The sequence below is a fragment of the Oncorhynchus nerka genome, linkage group LG25 (assembly GCF_034236695.1).
Source record: "Oncorhynchus nerka isolate Pitt River linkage group LG25, Oner_Uvic_2.0, whole genome shotgun sequence".
Lineage (NCBI taxonomy): Eukaryota > Metazoa > Chordata > Actinopteri > Salmoniformes > Salmonidae > Oncorhynchus > Oncorhynchus nerka.
In genome coordinates this window covers 9,825,812-9,841,077 of record NC_088420.1, presented here as the reverse complement: position 1 = coordinate 9,841,077, position 15,266 = coordinate 9,825,812, and the positions used below count along the sequence as shown (strand labels likewise).

At 45.4% G+C, this 15,266-nt stretch overlaps 1 protein-coding gene across 1 annotated transcript in view; it reads right to left on the bottom strand.

The window, feature by feature from the left end:
* nmur1a (neuromedin U receptor 1a) overlaps positions 1–11,377 on the bottom strand; it is a 63,022-nt gene extending 51,645 nt beyond the window's left edge. The window contains exon 1 of the mRNA XM_065009520.1: positions 10,481–11,377. Within this exon, the coding sequence (XP_064865592.1) occupies positions 10,481–11,369 (889 nt within the window). The 5' untranslated portion in view covers positions 11,370–11,377. The remainder of the gene's footprint in view (positions 1–10,480) is intronic.
* Positions 11,378–15,266: the final 3,889 nt, after the last annotated feature.

Genomic DNA, 15,266 nt, shown 5'->3' with positions numbered 1-15,266 from the left:
GTGTGAGGGGTTATGTCAGTAGTCTAGTGTGAGGGGTTATGTCAGTAGTCTAGTGTGAGGGGTTATGTCAGTAGTCTAGTGTGAGGGGTTATGTCAGTAGTCTAGTGTGAGGGGTTATGTCAGTAGTCTAGTGTGAGGGGTTATGTCAGTAGTCTAGTGTGAGGGGTTATGTCAGTAGTCTAGTGTGAGGGGTTATGTCAGTAGTCTAGTGTGAGGGGTTATGTCAGTAGTCTAGTGTGAGGGGTTATGTCAGTAGTCTAGTGTGAGGGGTTATGTCAGTAGTCTAGTGTGAGGGGTTATGTCAGTAGTCTAGTGTGAGGGGTTATGTCAGTAGTCTAGTGTGAGGGGTTATGTCAGTAGTCTAGTGTGAGGGGTTATGTCAGTAGTCTAGTGTGAGGGGTTATGTCAGTAGTCTAGTGTGAGGGGTTATGTCAGTAGTCTAGTGTGAGGGGTTATGTCAGTAGTCTAGTGTGAGGGGTTATGTCAGTAGTCTAGTGTGAGGGGTTATGTCAGTAGTCTAGTGTGAGGGGTTATGTCAGTAGTCTAGTGTGAGGGGTTATGTCAGTAGTCTAGTGTGAGGGGTTATGTCAGTAGTCTAGTGTGAGGGGTTATGTCAGTAGTCTAGTGTGAGGGGTTATGTCAGTAGTCTAGTGTGAGGGGTTATGTCAGTAGTCTAGTGTGAGGGGTTATGTCAGTAGTCTAGTGTGAGGGGTTATGTCAGTAGTCTAGTGTGAGGGGTTATGTCAGTAGTCTAGTGTGAGGGGTTATGTCAGTAGTCTAGTGTGAGGGGTTATGTCAGTAGTCTAGTGTGAGGGGTTATGTCAGTAGTCTAGTGTGAGGGGTTATGTCAGTAGTCTAGTGTGAGGGGTTATGTCAGTAGTCTAGTGTGAGGGGTTATGTCAGTAGTCTAGTGTGAGGGGTTATGTCAGGGGAAACAGTGTTACAGTAGTCTAGTGTGAGGGGTTATGTCAGTAGTCTAGTGTGAGGGGTTATGGGTTATGTCAGTAGTCTAGTGTGAGGGGTTATGTCAGTAGTCTAGTGTGAGGGGTTATGTCAGTAGTCTAGTGTGAGGGGTTATGTCAGTAGTCTAGTGTGAGGGGTTATGTCAGTAGTCTAGTGTGAGGGGTTATGTCAGTAGTCTAGTGTGAGGGGTTATGTCAGTAGTCTAGTGTGAGGGGTTATGTCAGTAGTCTAGTGTGAGGGGTTATGTCAGTAGTCTAGTGTGAGGGGTTATGTCAGTAGTCTAGTGTGAGGGGTTATGTCAGTAGTCTAGTGTGAGGGGTTATGTCAGTAGTCTAGTGTGAGGGGTTATGTCAGTAGTCTAGTGTGAAGGGTTATGTCAGTAGTCTAGTGTGAGGGGTTATGTCAGTAGTCTAGTGTGAGGGGTTATGTCAGTAGTCTAGTGTGAGGGGTTATGTCAGTAGTCTAGTGTGAGGGGTTATGTCAGTAGTCTAGTGAAGGGGTGTCAGTAGTCTAGTGTGAAGGGTTATGGCAGTAGTCTAGTGTGAGGGGTTATGTCAGTAGTCTAGTGTGAGGGGTTATGTCAGTAGTCTAGTGTGAAGGGTTATGTCAGTAGTCTAGTGTGAGGGGTTATGTCAGTAGTCTAGTGTGAGGGGTTATGTCAGTAGTCTAGTGTGAGGGGGTTATGTCAGTAGTCTAGTGTGAGGGGTTATGTCAGTAGTCTAGTGTGAGGGGTTATGTCAGTAGTCTAGTGTGAGGGGTTATGTCAGTAGTCTAGTGTGAGGGGTTATGTCAGTAGTCTAGTGTGAGGGGTTATGTCAGTAGTCTAGTGTGAGGGGTTATGTCAGTAGTCTAGTGTGAGGGGTTATGTCAGTAGTCTAGTGTGAGGGGTTATGTCAGTAGTCTAGTGTGAGGGGTTATGTCAGTAGTCTAGTGTGAGGGGTTATGTCAGTAGTCTAGTGTGAGGGGTTATGTCAGTAGTCTAGTGTGAGGGGTTATGTCAGTAGTCTAGTGTGAGGGGTTATGTCAGTAGTCTAGTGTGAGGGGTTATGTCAGTAGTCTAGTGTGAGGGGTTATGTCAGTAGTCTAGTGTGAGGGGTTATGTCAGTAGTCTAGTGTGAGGGGTTATGTCAGTAGTCTAGTGTGAGGGTTATGTCAGTAGTCTAGTGTGAGGGGTTATGTCAGTAGTCTAGTGTGAGGGGTTATGTCAGTAGTCTAGTGTGAGGGGTTATGTCAGTAGTCTAGTGTGAGGGGTTAGTGTCAGTAGTCTAGTGTGAGGGGTTATGTCAGTAGTCTAGTGTGAGGGGTTATGTCAGTAGTCTAGTGTGAGGGGTTATGTCAGTAGTCTAGTGTGAGGGGTTATGTCAGTAGTCTAGTGTGAGGGGTTATGTCAGTAGTCTAGTGTGAGGGGTTATGTCAGTAGTCTAGTGTGAGGGGTTATGTCAGTAGTCTAGTGTGAGGGGTTATGTCAGTAGTCTAGTGTGAGGGGTTATGTCAGTAGTCTAGTGTGAGGGTTATGTCAGTAGTCTAGTGTGAGGGGTTATGTCAGTAGTCTAGTGTGAGGGGTTATGTCAGTAGTCTAGTGTGAGGGGTTATGTCAGTAGTCTAGTGTGATGTCAGGGGGTTATGTCAGTAGTCTAGTGTGAGGGGTTATGTCAGTAGTCTAGTGTGAGGGTTATGTCAGTAGTCTAGTGTGAGGGGTTATGTCAGTAGTCTAGTGTGAGGGTTATGTCAGTAGTCTAGTGTGAGGGGTTATGTCAGTAGTCTAGTGTGAGGGGTTATGTCAGTAGTCTAGTGTGAGGGGTTATGTCAGTAGTCTAGTGTGAGGGGTTATGTCAGTAGTCTAGTGTGAGGGGTTATGTCAGTAGTCTAGTGTGAGGGTTATGTCAGTAGTCTAGTGTGAGGGGTTATGTCAGTAGTCAGTGTGAGGGGTTACAGTAGTCTAGTGTGAGGGGTTATGTCAGTAGTCTAGTGTGAGGGGTTATGTCAGGGGAAACAGTGTTGTCAGTAGTCTAGTGTGAGGGTTATGTCAGTAGTCTAGTGTGAGGGGTTATGTCAGTAGTCTAGTGTGAGGGTTATGTCAGTAGTCTAGTGTGAGGGGTTATGTCAGTAGTCTAGTGTGAGGGGTTATGTCAGTAGTCTAGTGTGAGGGGTTATGTCAGTAGTCTAGTGTGAGGGGTTATGTCAGTAGTCTAGTGTGAGGGGTTATGTCAGTAGTCTAGTGTGAGGGTTATGTCAGTAGTCTAGTGTGAGGGGTTATGTCAGTAGTCTAGTGTGAGGGGTTATGTCAGTAGTCTAGTGTGAGGGGTTATGTCAGTAGTCTAGTGTGAGGGGTTATGTCAGTAGTCTAGTGAAGGGTTATGTCAGTAGTCTAGTGTGAGGGGTTATGTCAGTAGTCTAGTGTGAGGGTTATGTCAGTAGTCTGGATAAGGGTCTGCAGTAGTCTAGTGTGAGGGGTTATGTCAGTAGTCTAGTGTGAGGGGTTATGTCAGTAGTCTAGTGTGAGGGGTTATGTCAGTAGTCTAGTGTGAGGGTTATGTCAGTAGTCTAGTGTGAAGGGTTATGTCAGTAGTCTAGTGTGAGGGGTTATGTCAGTAGTCTAGTGTGAGGGGTTATGTCAGTAGTCTAGTGTGAGGGGTTATGTCAGTAGTCTAGTGTGAGGGGTTATGTCAGTAGTCTAGTGTGAGGGGTTATGTCAGTAGTCTAGTGTGAGGGGTTATGTCAGTAGTCTAGTGTGAGGGGTTATGTCAGTAGTCTAGTGTGAGGGGTTATGTCAGTAGTCTAGTGTGAGGGGTTATGTCAGTAGTCTAGTGTGAGGGGTTATGTCAGTAGTCTAGTGTGAGGGGTTATGTCAGTAGTCTAGTGTGAGGGGTTATGTCAGTAGTCTAGTGAGGGGTGTCAGTAGTCTAGTGGGGTTATGTCAGTAGTCTAGTGTGAGGGGTTATGTCAGTAGTCTAGTGTGAGGGGTTATGTCAGTAGTCTAGTGTGAGGGGTTATGTCAGTAGTCTAGTGTGAGGGGTTATGTCAGTAGTCTAGTGTGAGGGGTTATGTCAGTAGTCTAGTGTGAGGGGTTATGTCAGTAGTCTAGTGTGAGGGGTTATGTCAGTAGTCTAGTGTGAGGGGTTATGTCAGTAGTCTAGTGTGAGGGGTTATGTCAGTAGTCTAGTGTGAGGGGTTATGTCAGTAGTCTAGTGTGAAGGGTTATGTCAGTAGTCTAGTGTGAGGGGTTATGTCAGTAGTCTAGTGTGAGGGGTTATGTCAGTAGTCTAGTGTGAGGGGTTATGTCAGTAGTCTAGTGTGAGGGGTTATGTCAGTAGTCTAGTGTGAGGGGTTATGTCAGTAGTCTAGTGTGAGGGGTTATGTCAGTAGTCTAGTGTGAGGGGTTATGTCAGTAGTCTAGTGTGAGGGGTTATGTCAGTAGTCTAGTGTGAGGGGTTATGTCAGTAGTCTAGTGTGAGGGGTTATGTCAGTAGTCTAGTGTGAGGGGTTATGTCAGTAGTCTAGTGTGAGGGGTTATGTCAGTAGTCTAGTGTGAGGGGTTATGTCAGTAGTCAGTGAAGGGTTATGTCAGTAGTCTAGTGTGAGGGGTTATGTCAGTAGTCTAGTGTGAGGGGTTATGTCAGTAGTCTAGTGTGAGGGGTTATGTCAGTAGTCAGTGAGGGGTTATGTCAGTAGTCTAGTGTGAGGGTTATGTCAGTAGTCTAGTGTGAGGGGTTATGTCAGGGGAAACAGTGAGTGTTACAGTAGTCTAGTGTGAGGGGTTATGTCAGTAGTCTAGTGTGAGGGGTTATGTTCAGTAGTCTAGTGTGAGGGGTTATGTCAGTAGTCTAGTGTGAGGGGTTATGTCAGTAGTCTAGTGTGAGGGGTTATGTCAGTAGTCTAGTGTGAGGGGTTATGTCAGTAGTCTAGTGTGAGGGGTTATGTCAGTAGTCTAGTGTGAGGGTTATGTCAGTAGTCTAGTGTGAGGGGTTATGTCAGTAGTCTAGTGTGAGGGGTTATGTCAGTAGTCTAGTGTGAGGGGTTATGTCAGTAGTCAGTGTGAGGGGTTATGTCAGTAGTCTAGTGTGAGGGGTTATGTCAGTAGTCTAGTGTGAGGGGTTATGTCAGTAGTCTAGTGTGAGGGGTTATGTCAGTAGTCTAGTGTGAGGGGTTATGTCAGTAGTCTAGTGTGAGGGGTTATGTCAGTAGTCTAGTGTGAGGGGTTATGTCAGTAGTCTAGTGTGAGGGTTATGTCAGTAGTCTAGTGTGAGGGGTTATGTCAGTAGTCTAGTGTGAGGGGTTATGTCAGTAGTCTAGTGTGAGGGGTTATGTCAGTAGTCTAGTGTGAGGGGTTATGTCAGTAGTCTAGTGTGATGGGTTATGTCATTAGTCTAATGTGAGGGGTTATGTCAGTAGTCTAGTGTGAGGGGTTGTGTCAGGGGAAACAGTGGTACAGTAGTCTGGTGATCCACCTCTACGCAGTTGACACCATTCTATATACATCTGGCGCATCTTTGGACATTGTGTTAACAAACCTCAAAAACGAGCTTCAACGCCATACAACACTCCTTCCGTGGCCTCCAACTGCTTCTAAATGCTAGTAAAACTAAGTTCATGCTCTTCAACCGATTGCCGCCCGCGCTCTCCCACCCGCCTAGCACCACTACTCTGGACGGTTCTGACCTAGAATATGTGGACCAATACAAATACCTAGGTGTCCGGTTAGACTGTAAACTCTCATTCCAGACTCACATTAAGCATTTCCAATCCAAAATTAAATCTAGAATCGGCTTCCTATTTCGCAACAAAGCTTCCTTCACTCATGCCGCCAAACATACCCTCGTAAAACTGACTATCCTACCAATCCTTGACTTTGGCAATGTCATTTACAAAATAGCCCCCAACACTCTACTCAGCAAACTGGATATACAGTGCCATTCGGTCCAGGTCATCTATAAGTCTTTGCTGGTTAAAGCCCCGCCTTATCTCAGCTCACCGGTCACCATAGCAGCACCCACCCGTAGCACGCTCTCCAGCAGGTATATTGCTCTGGTCACCCCCAAAGCCAACTCCTCATTTGGCCGCCTTTCCTTCCAGTTCTCTGCTGCCAATGACTGGAACGAATTGCAAATATCGCTGAACCTGGAGTCTTATATCTCCCTCTCTAACTTTAAGCATAAGCTGTCAGAGCACCTTACCGATCACTGTACCTGTACATAGCCAATCTGTAAATAGCACACCCATCCCCATATTATTACTTACCCTCTTGCTCTTTTGCACCCCAGTTTCTCTACTTGCACATCATCATCTGCACATCTATCACTCCAGTATTAATGCTACATTGTAATAATTTTCTCCTCTAGGGCCTATTTATTGCCTACCTACATTTACATTTACATTTAAGTCATTTAGCAGACGCTCTTATCCAGAGCGACTTACAAATTGGTGCGTTCACCTTATGACATCCAGTGGAACAGCCACTTTACAATAGTGCATCTAAATCTTTTAAGGGGGTGAGAAGGATTACTTTATCCTATCCTAGGTATTCCTTAAAGAGGTGGGGTTTCAGGTGTCTCCGGAAGGTGGTGATTGACTCCGCTGTCCTGGCGTCGTGAGGGAGTTTGTTCCACCATTGGGGGGCCAGAGCAGCGAACAGTTTTGACTGGGCTGAGCGGGAACTGTACTTCCTCAGTGGTAGGGAGGCGAGCAGGCCAGAGGTGGATGAACGCAGTGCCCTTGTTTGGGTGTAGGGCCTGATCAGAGCCTGGAGGTACTGAGGTGCCGTTCCCCTCACAGCTCCGTAGGCAAGCACCATGGTCTTGTAGCGGATGCGAGCTTCAACTAGAAGCCAGTGGAGGGAGCGGAGGAGCGGGGTGACGTGAGAGAACTTGGGAAGGTTGAACACCAGACGGGCTGCGGCGTTCTGGATGAGTTGTAGGGGTTTAATGGCACAGGCAGGGAGCCCAGCCAACAGCGAGTTGCAGTAATCCAGACGGGAGATGACAAGGCTGGATTAGGACCTGCGCCGCTTCCTGTGTGAGGCAGGGTCGTACTCTGCGGATGTTGTCACTATACCTGTACACAGCCCATCTGTAAATAGCCCATCCAACTACCTCATCCCCATATTATTACTTACACTCTTGATCTTTTGCACCCCAGTATCTCTACTTGCACATCATCTTCTGCACATATATCACTCCAGTGTTAATGCTAAATTGTAATTATTTTAGCCTCCATGGCCTGTTTATTGCCTTACCTCCCTACTCTTCTACATTTGCACACACTGTACATAGATCTTTCTATTTTCCTTTTGTGTTATTGACTGTACGTTTGTTTATGTGTAACTCTGTGTTGTTGTTTTTGTCGCACTGCTTTGCTTTATCTTGGCCAGGTCGCAGTTGTAAATGAGAACTTGTTCTCAACTGGCCTACCTGGTTAAATAAAGGTGATCTGGCCTACCTGGTGAAATGAAGGTGATCTGGTCTACCTGGTTAAATAAAGGTGATCTGGCCTACCTGGTTAAATGAAGGTGATCTGGCCTACCTGGTTAAATAAAGGTGATCTGGCCTACCTGGTGAAATGAAGGTGATCTGGTCTACCTGGTTAAATAAAGGTGATCTGGCCTACCTGGTTAAATGAAGGTGATCTGGCCTACCTGGTTAAATGAAGGTGATCTGGCCTACCTGGTGAAATGAAGGTGATCTGGTCTACCTGGTGAAATGAAGGTGATCTGGTCTACCTGGTTAAATAAAGGTGATCTGGCCTACCTGGTTAAATGAAGGTGATCTGGCCTACCTGGTGAAATGAAGGTGATCTGGTCTACCTGGTTAAATAAAGGTGATCTGGCCTACCTGGTTAAATGAAGGTGATCTGGCCTACCTGGTTAAATGAAGGTGATCTGGCCTACCTGGTTAAATGACGGTGATCTGGTCTACCTGGTTAAATGAAGGTGATCTGGCCTACCTGGTTAAATGAAGGTGATCTGGCCTACCTGGTTAAATGAAGGTGAAATAAATTAAATTAAATTAAATAGCCGCATTGCGTTCACATTGTCCTGCAAAATGGAACAAAACTGCGGAATTCAAAGCGAACCAAACTCACACCACCTCTGGAGATGGTCTGAATTCGGTTCACTTCAGGGGGCTCTTTGGATGGGTCTCAGTTCGGTTCACTTCAGGGGGCTCTTTGGATGGGTCTGAGTTCGGTTCACTTCAGGGGGCTCTTTGGATGGGTCTGAGTTCGGTTCACTTCATGGGGCTCTTTGGATGGGTCTGAGTTCGGTTCACTTCAGGGGGCTCTTTGGATGGGTCTCAGTTCGGATCACTTCAGGGGGCTCTTTGGATGGGTCTCAGTTCGGTTCACTTCAGGGGACTCTTTGGATGGGTCTGAGTTCGGATCACTTCAGGGGGTCTATCTATCCATCTTTATCTATCCATCTTTGGATGGGTCTGAGTTCCTTTGGAGTGTTCCCACTGCACACAAAAAATTCAGCAAACCACACTGAGTTCACATAAATTGGCTGAAAGGGACAAAGTTTAGAGCTTTATGGCGTGCATTTACTGTTCACCATACTCATCATCCTAATCATCCTCATCCTCCTCCTTGTCATCATCATCCTCATCATTATCATCCGCCTCATCCTCCTCCTCCTCCTTGTCATCATCATCCTCATCATCCTCATCATCCTTCTCCATGTCATCATCATCTTCCTCCTCATCATCCTCATCATCCTCATCCTCCTCCTTGTCATCATCATCCTCATCATCCTTCTCCATGTCGTCATCATCTTCCTCCTCATCATCCCCCGTATCATCTTCATCCTCGTCTTCATCATCTTCATCCTCATTATCAAATTTTGTAATATCAACGCAGCTGTAAAGTATACTGAACAAAAATCTAAATGCAACATGCAACAATTTCAAAGATTTTACTGAGTTACAGTTAATTTTGAGGAAATCAGTCAATTGAAATATATTCATTAGGCCCTAATCTACGGATTTCACATGACTGGGAATACAGATATGCATCTGTAAAAAAAAAATGGGCCTCACAATGGGCCTCAGGATCTCGTCACAGTATTTTTGTGCATCTAAACTGTGTATCAATAAAATTCTATTGTGTTCATTGTCTGTAGCTTATGCCTGCCCCATACCATAACCCCACCATCACCATCGGGCACCACATAACGCCATACACATGGTCTGTGGTTGTGAGGCAGGTTGGACGTACTGCCAAATTCTCTGAAACGACGTTGGAGGCAACTTATGGTAGAGAATTGAACATTCAATTATCTGGCAACAGCTCTGGTGGACATTGCAGTCAGCATGCAGTCAGCATGCCAATTGCATTTATTGCACTGTACTGGGACAAAACTGCACATTTTAGAGTGGCCTTTCATTGTCCCCAGCACAAGGTGCACCTGTGCACCATGGGGCACTCTGTTCACAACGTTGACATCAGCAAACTGCTCGCCCACATAACCTTACAGTGAAATGCTTACTTACAGGCTCTAACCAATAGTGCGAAAACAAGGTGTGTGTGTGTGTGTGTGTGTGTGTGTGTGTGTGTGTGTGTGTGTGTGTGTGTGTGTGTGTGTGTGTGTGTGTGTGTGTGTGTGTGTGTGTGTGTGTGTGTGTGTGTGTGTGTGTGTGTGTGTGTGTATGTGTGTGTGTGTGTGTGTGTGTATGTGTGTGTGTGTGTGTATGTGTGTGTGTGTGTGTGTGTGTGTGTGTGTGTGTGTATGTGTGTGTGTGTGTGTGTGTGTGTGTGTGTGTATGTGTGTGTGTGTATGTGTATGTGTGTGTGTGTATGTGTGTATGTGTGTGTGTGTGTGTGTGTGTGTGTGTGTGTGTGTGTGTGTGTGTGTGTGTGTGTGTGTGTGTGTGTGTGTGTGTGTGTGTGTGTGTGTGTGTGTGTGTGTGTGTGTGTGTGTGTGTGTGTGTGTGTGTGTGTGTGTGTGTGTGTGTGTGAAGAAGTAAAAACAACAGTAAATAGACTTTTGAAACCAAGAGTAGCAAGTCTATATACAGACACCGGTTAGTCAGGCTGATTGAGGTAGTATGTACATGTAGGTATGGTTAAAGTTACTATGCATATATGATGAACAGAGAGTAGCAGTAGAGTAAAAAGAGGGGTTGGCGGGTGGTGGGACACAATGCAGATAGCCCGGTTAGCCAATGTGCGGGAGCACTGGTTGGTCGGGCCAATTGAGGTAGTATGGCAAGGGACAAATGCTCACGAACAAGGATGTAAACACATTTGTTCCAAGAATTTGAGAGAAATATGCTTTTTGTGCAATGGAATATGGGATATTTTATTTCAGCTCATGAAACATTGGGTCCAACACTTTACATGTTGTGTTTATTTTTTGTTGTTTAATGTATGCCATGATTCGACTAAATTTGCACATAACATTTTTGTTGGAGAACCTTCTTAACATTACTGAGCGTAAATTAAATACGTTTACGTGGATGTCAGGAGGGCCGGAGGGGGGGGGGGGGGGGGTGGAGGAGGGAGTGGAGGAGTTAGCAGCAATACTCACACAGCATCTTGGTGACCTGGCGTCGCCGGGCTTTCTGCTGCTGGCTGCGGACGTTGCAGTAGCTGTTGCGGCTTGTCTCAGCCTCCATCACCTGGAGCATCTTCTCACGTTTGAGCTGCAGGCCGATGAGCAGGTAGAGAGCGCTGATGGTCAGCATGGGAAGCATGAAGAAAAGCAGGGTGGTCACTTGGATGGTCAAGTTGTACATCCAGCGGGGCTTGACCAACGTACAGATGGCTGACTCTGGGATTTCCTTCCTGGTGGTGCCCCCTTCTGCCGACTGCAGGGTAAAGATGCCGTGCAGGCTGGTGTTGGGCACGGCACATAGCACCGAGATCCCCCACACGGTCATAATGACCCGTTTGGCATGCGTGTGCGTCACCACGTACTTGGCGCGCAGAGGGTGCACCACAGCGATGTAGCGCTCCACGCTGAGCGCCGTCACATTGAGGATGGAGGCGAAGCAGACCGTCTCGAACAGGAAAGTCTTAAAGTAGCAACCGCCCTTGCCCAGGAGGAATGGGTAGTTCTGCCACATCTCGTAGAGCTCCAGTGGCATCCCCAGCAGCAGCACCAGCAGGTCAGACACTGCGAGGCTGAACAGGTAGTAGTTGGTGGGCGTGCGCATAACCTTAATGCGAGCGATGACGATGCAGGTTAGCAAGTTGCCAAACGCGCCCACCAGGAAGATGAGCAGGTAGGTGAGGCAGATGGGGAGGAAGACAGAGGAGCGCAGAGGGCCCAGGTACTTCTCTAGATACTCCTCCTGTGTCAGGCATGCATCTACCAGCCCCGCGCTGCCGTTCAGGTCAGAGGTCAGGTTGCCACACATCCCCTCCTGTGGGCAGTCCCAGCTGTCAGCGGAGGAGCAGTTGTACCTGGATGTCATCGTGTTGGGATACGAAGCCTGCAGAGGCAAGACATTTATATTTTATTTATATTATATTATTTATATATTATTTTCTGTAACATGCTCTTGTACTGATAATACAAGTTAGAGTCCCTGCACTAAGCAAAAAGTTATTTAGTAAAATATAAAGTGCAGGATCATAAAAGGATATCAAATCTAAATGAATATGTTGGTAGTATATGTGGACGTAAATGTCTGCTCTCTGTTGATAGTGTCTGAATGTGTGATTATTAATGTTGAACAGAATAATGTTCCTAGCATTTTGCTATAACGATTTTCCCGAAACAGACAGGGTGAAAACTGGCTAAACTCGAATTACCGGCTGTTTAAAGCTCAGTGGGGGCGATTTAAAGTTTCTGAGAAACTTGACCTTTGTCCTGTATTGCAGGGTTTCCCAAACTCAGTCCTGGGCCCCCTATGGGTGCACGTTTTGGTTTCCATCAAGCAAAACTTGATGGTGAACTGGTTAATTGAATCAGCTGTGTAGTGCTAGGGCAACAAAATCGATGTGCACCCATGTGGCCCCCAGGACCGAGTTTGGGAAACCATGCCCCAATGAACATAAATTACACTGAATTATAATTTTTTTGTTAATCTTAAATTTAAAAAAAGACACAGCTAGCCCATTTGGTTCCTTGGCAGTTGTGGGAACGTATGTTTTTGGTTTCACACCTTAGCCATACACGTCCTGAACGTACGTTTCCCTGTTCTGGGGACGTTTATTTTTAGGTTGGAGGGATGTTCTGAGAACGTTTTACTCTGGTTACTTGAATGTTTTAATTTAATGCACTGAGAACAGAAATTCTTGGTTATTTGGAAGTTTCCTTAAAACTTTCACAGAATAAGACTTTTAATAACACTGCTAGCTTAATGTATTCTTTTTTTATAACTCTAAGCACATACAGGACACATGGAAATTAATTTACTTTATTAAGCAGTAACCATGAAAACACATGTATTTTTTATATAGTGCTTGTTTGATTATGTGTTTGCCATCAGGACTTGTCCACACTCCAAAAATTGCTGGGTTAGAAACAACCCAAATTGAGAAAATATGTGACAGAACACACGTTGAGATATTTGATCTCAGCCATTTGGGTCACAAACAACCCACTGTTTTCTTTAAGTTGGGTTGTTGATGCTGGTTTATTGAGTTATGATCCAACCGGTCAGATCAGAACACTGTAGATGTGGCTTAGTAGGGAAGTGGCTTTCAGATAATAATTTTTGGCACCCCGTGAATGTAATTCCTATTAATCTGTTCTGTTGTATTGTCAAAACATGTTAAGGTTGAGCACTGACACTTTTGTAGCTTTAATAAGTCTTACACAAGTGTATGAGTTCCTTAAGTGCATATGCATATCACAATGTTGGGATAGTAACCACTTTGTTATAATATTTTAAAAAATATATAAGTTTAGTTTAAAATGTGGGGTTTGGCTTTCAGATAGGTATGTTTGTCCACCCGTGAGAGTAAATGTCTTTCCTGTTCATGTTATGTTTGTACACTGCACATTGAACTCTCACGGGTGGCCAAAAATAACTATCTGAAAGCCACGGCCGTACTGAGCCACACTAGTCTTCTGATCTGACCCGACAGATCATAGCACAATAACCCAACTAAGTGACGCAACTGGCTGGGTCAAATATAACCCAACGTTTGTTCTGTCCACTATCTACCCAGTGCTGAGTTGTTTTTAACCCATGATGTTTTCAGAGTGCAAGGATAACAAGGTGCTTTGATCCAAACCAGGCCTGGCATTAAAGTATATTAGTCAGTAATTGCACTACATTACTACATGTGAGTTCATTGAATACAAATGAGCTGTAAGTGTTCGGGTGGTCGGGCCAACTGCTCACAATCAACTGCTTGGACAACAACAGCTATCCAAGTCTCATCTGTGTCAATACATGTGGGTTTGATGAAAGCCCAACGGAGCGTGCCTGTGATCCCTGCACCATGCACCTGATTCTCACCCCAGGTTTTTCCACTACTCTTCCTTGGTATATTGGTTTTGAATGGCTTGCCAGATGAGCACAAACCACCAAAGTTAACGTCACTCAGGGGTGTCTCTGAACGTCATCTGATGGTAATGTGAGGTCAGCGCCAGGCAATAGATGAGGATCATGGAGACTTGCTCCATCTAGGAGCCGGCCAATCTACAGTATATAATGTGTACAATACAATATAATGCACTTGTTAATAGCAGAGGGGGTTGGAGTTGGCTCTATATTGACAAGTCAGAGCAAGGAGCAAAACAAACATACGATCCCCCTGCAGTGACTCATATCTGATCAAGGAAAGTCCATCATCAAGCCCCTTTGAAATGACAACGCAAAGGAAGTTAATCGAATGCGTTTGAGTACGACATCAAAGACAGGGAGGAGATGGGTATAAACAGAGGAAGATTAAGGACATGGTGCATAGACATCAAAGACAGGGAGGAGATGGGTATAAACAGAGGAAGATTAAGGACATGGTGAATAGACGTTGAAGAGAGAGTCCACATGTCCACGATCCCATTAAATAATCAATTAACATCCGATTAGACATGAATGATTTAGTTTTAGGTGTTTGAAAACAAAACATGAAAATCAAATGAAATTTTATTTGTCACATACACATGGTTAGCAGATGTTAATGCGAGTGTAGCGAAATGCTTGTGCTTCTAGTTCCGACAATGCAGTAATAACCAACGAGTAATGTAACCTATCAATTTCACAACAACTACCTTATACACACACAAGTGTAAAGGGATGAAGGATATGTACATAAAAATACATGAATGAGTGATGGAACAGAACGGCATAGGCAAGACGCAGTAGATGGTATCGAGTACAGTATATACATATGAGATGAGTAATGTAGGGTACGTAAACATATAAAAGTTGCATTGTTTAAAGTGGCTAGTGATACATGTATTACATCAAGATGGCAAGATGCAAGATGCAGTAGATGGTATAGAGTACAGTATATATATATGAGATGAGTAATGTAGGGTATGTAAACATAATATGAAATGGCATTGTTTAAAGTGGCTAGTGATACATTTTTCCATACATTTTTCCTTTGTTAAAGTGGCTGGAGTTGAGTCAGTATGTTGGCAGCAGCCACTCAATGTTAGTGGTGGCTGTTTAACAGTCTGATGGCCTTGAGATGGAAGCTGTTTTTCAGTCTCTTGGTCCCTGCTTTGATGAACCTCTACTGACCTCGCCTTCTGGATGATAGCGGAGTGAACAGGCAGTGGCTCGGTTGGTTGTTGTCCTTGATGATCTTTATGGCCTTCCTGTGACATCGGGTGGTGTAGGTGTCCTGGAGGGCAGGTAGTTTGCCCCCGGTGATGCGTTGTGCAGACCTCACTACCCTCTGGAGAGCCTTACGGTTGTGGACAGGATGCTCTCGATTGTGTAAAAGTTTGTGAGTGCTTTTGGTGCCAAGACAAATTGCTTCAGCCTCCTGAGGTTGAAGAGGCGCTGCTGTGTCTTCTTCACCACGCTGTCTGTGTGGGTGGACCAATTCAGTTTGTCTGTGATGTGTATGCCAAGGAACTTAAAACTCTCCACCCTCTCCACTCCTGTCCCGTCGATGTGGATAGGGGGGTGCTCCCTCTGCTGTTTCCTGAAGTCCACGATCATCTCCTTTGTTTTGTTGACGTGGAGTGTGTGGTTATTTTCCTGACACCACACTCCGAGGGCCCTCACCTTCTCCCTGTAGGCTGTCTCGTCGTTGTTGGTAATCAAGCCTCCCACTGTAGTGTCGTCTGCAAACTTGAGGATTGAGTTCGAGGCGTACATGGCCAAGCACTCTTACAGGAGAGGGCTCAGAACGCACAATTGTGGGGCCCCAGTGTTGAGGATCAGCAGAGTGGAGATGTT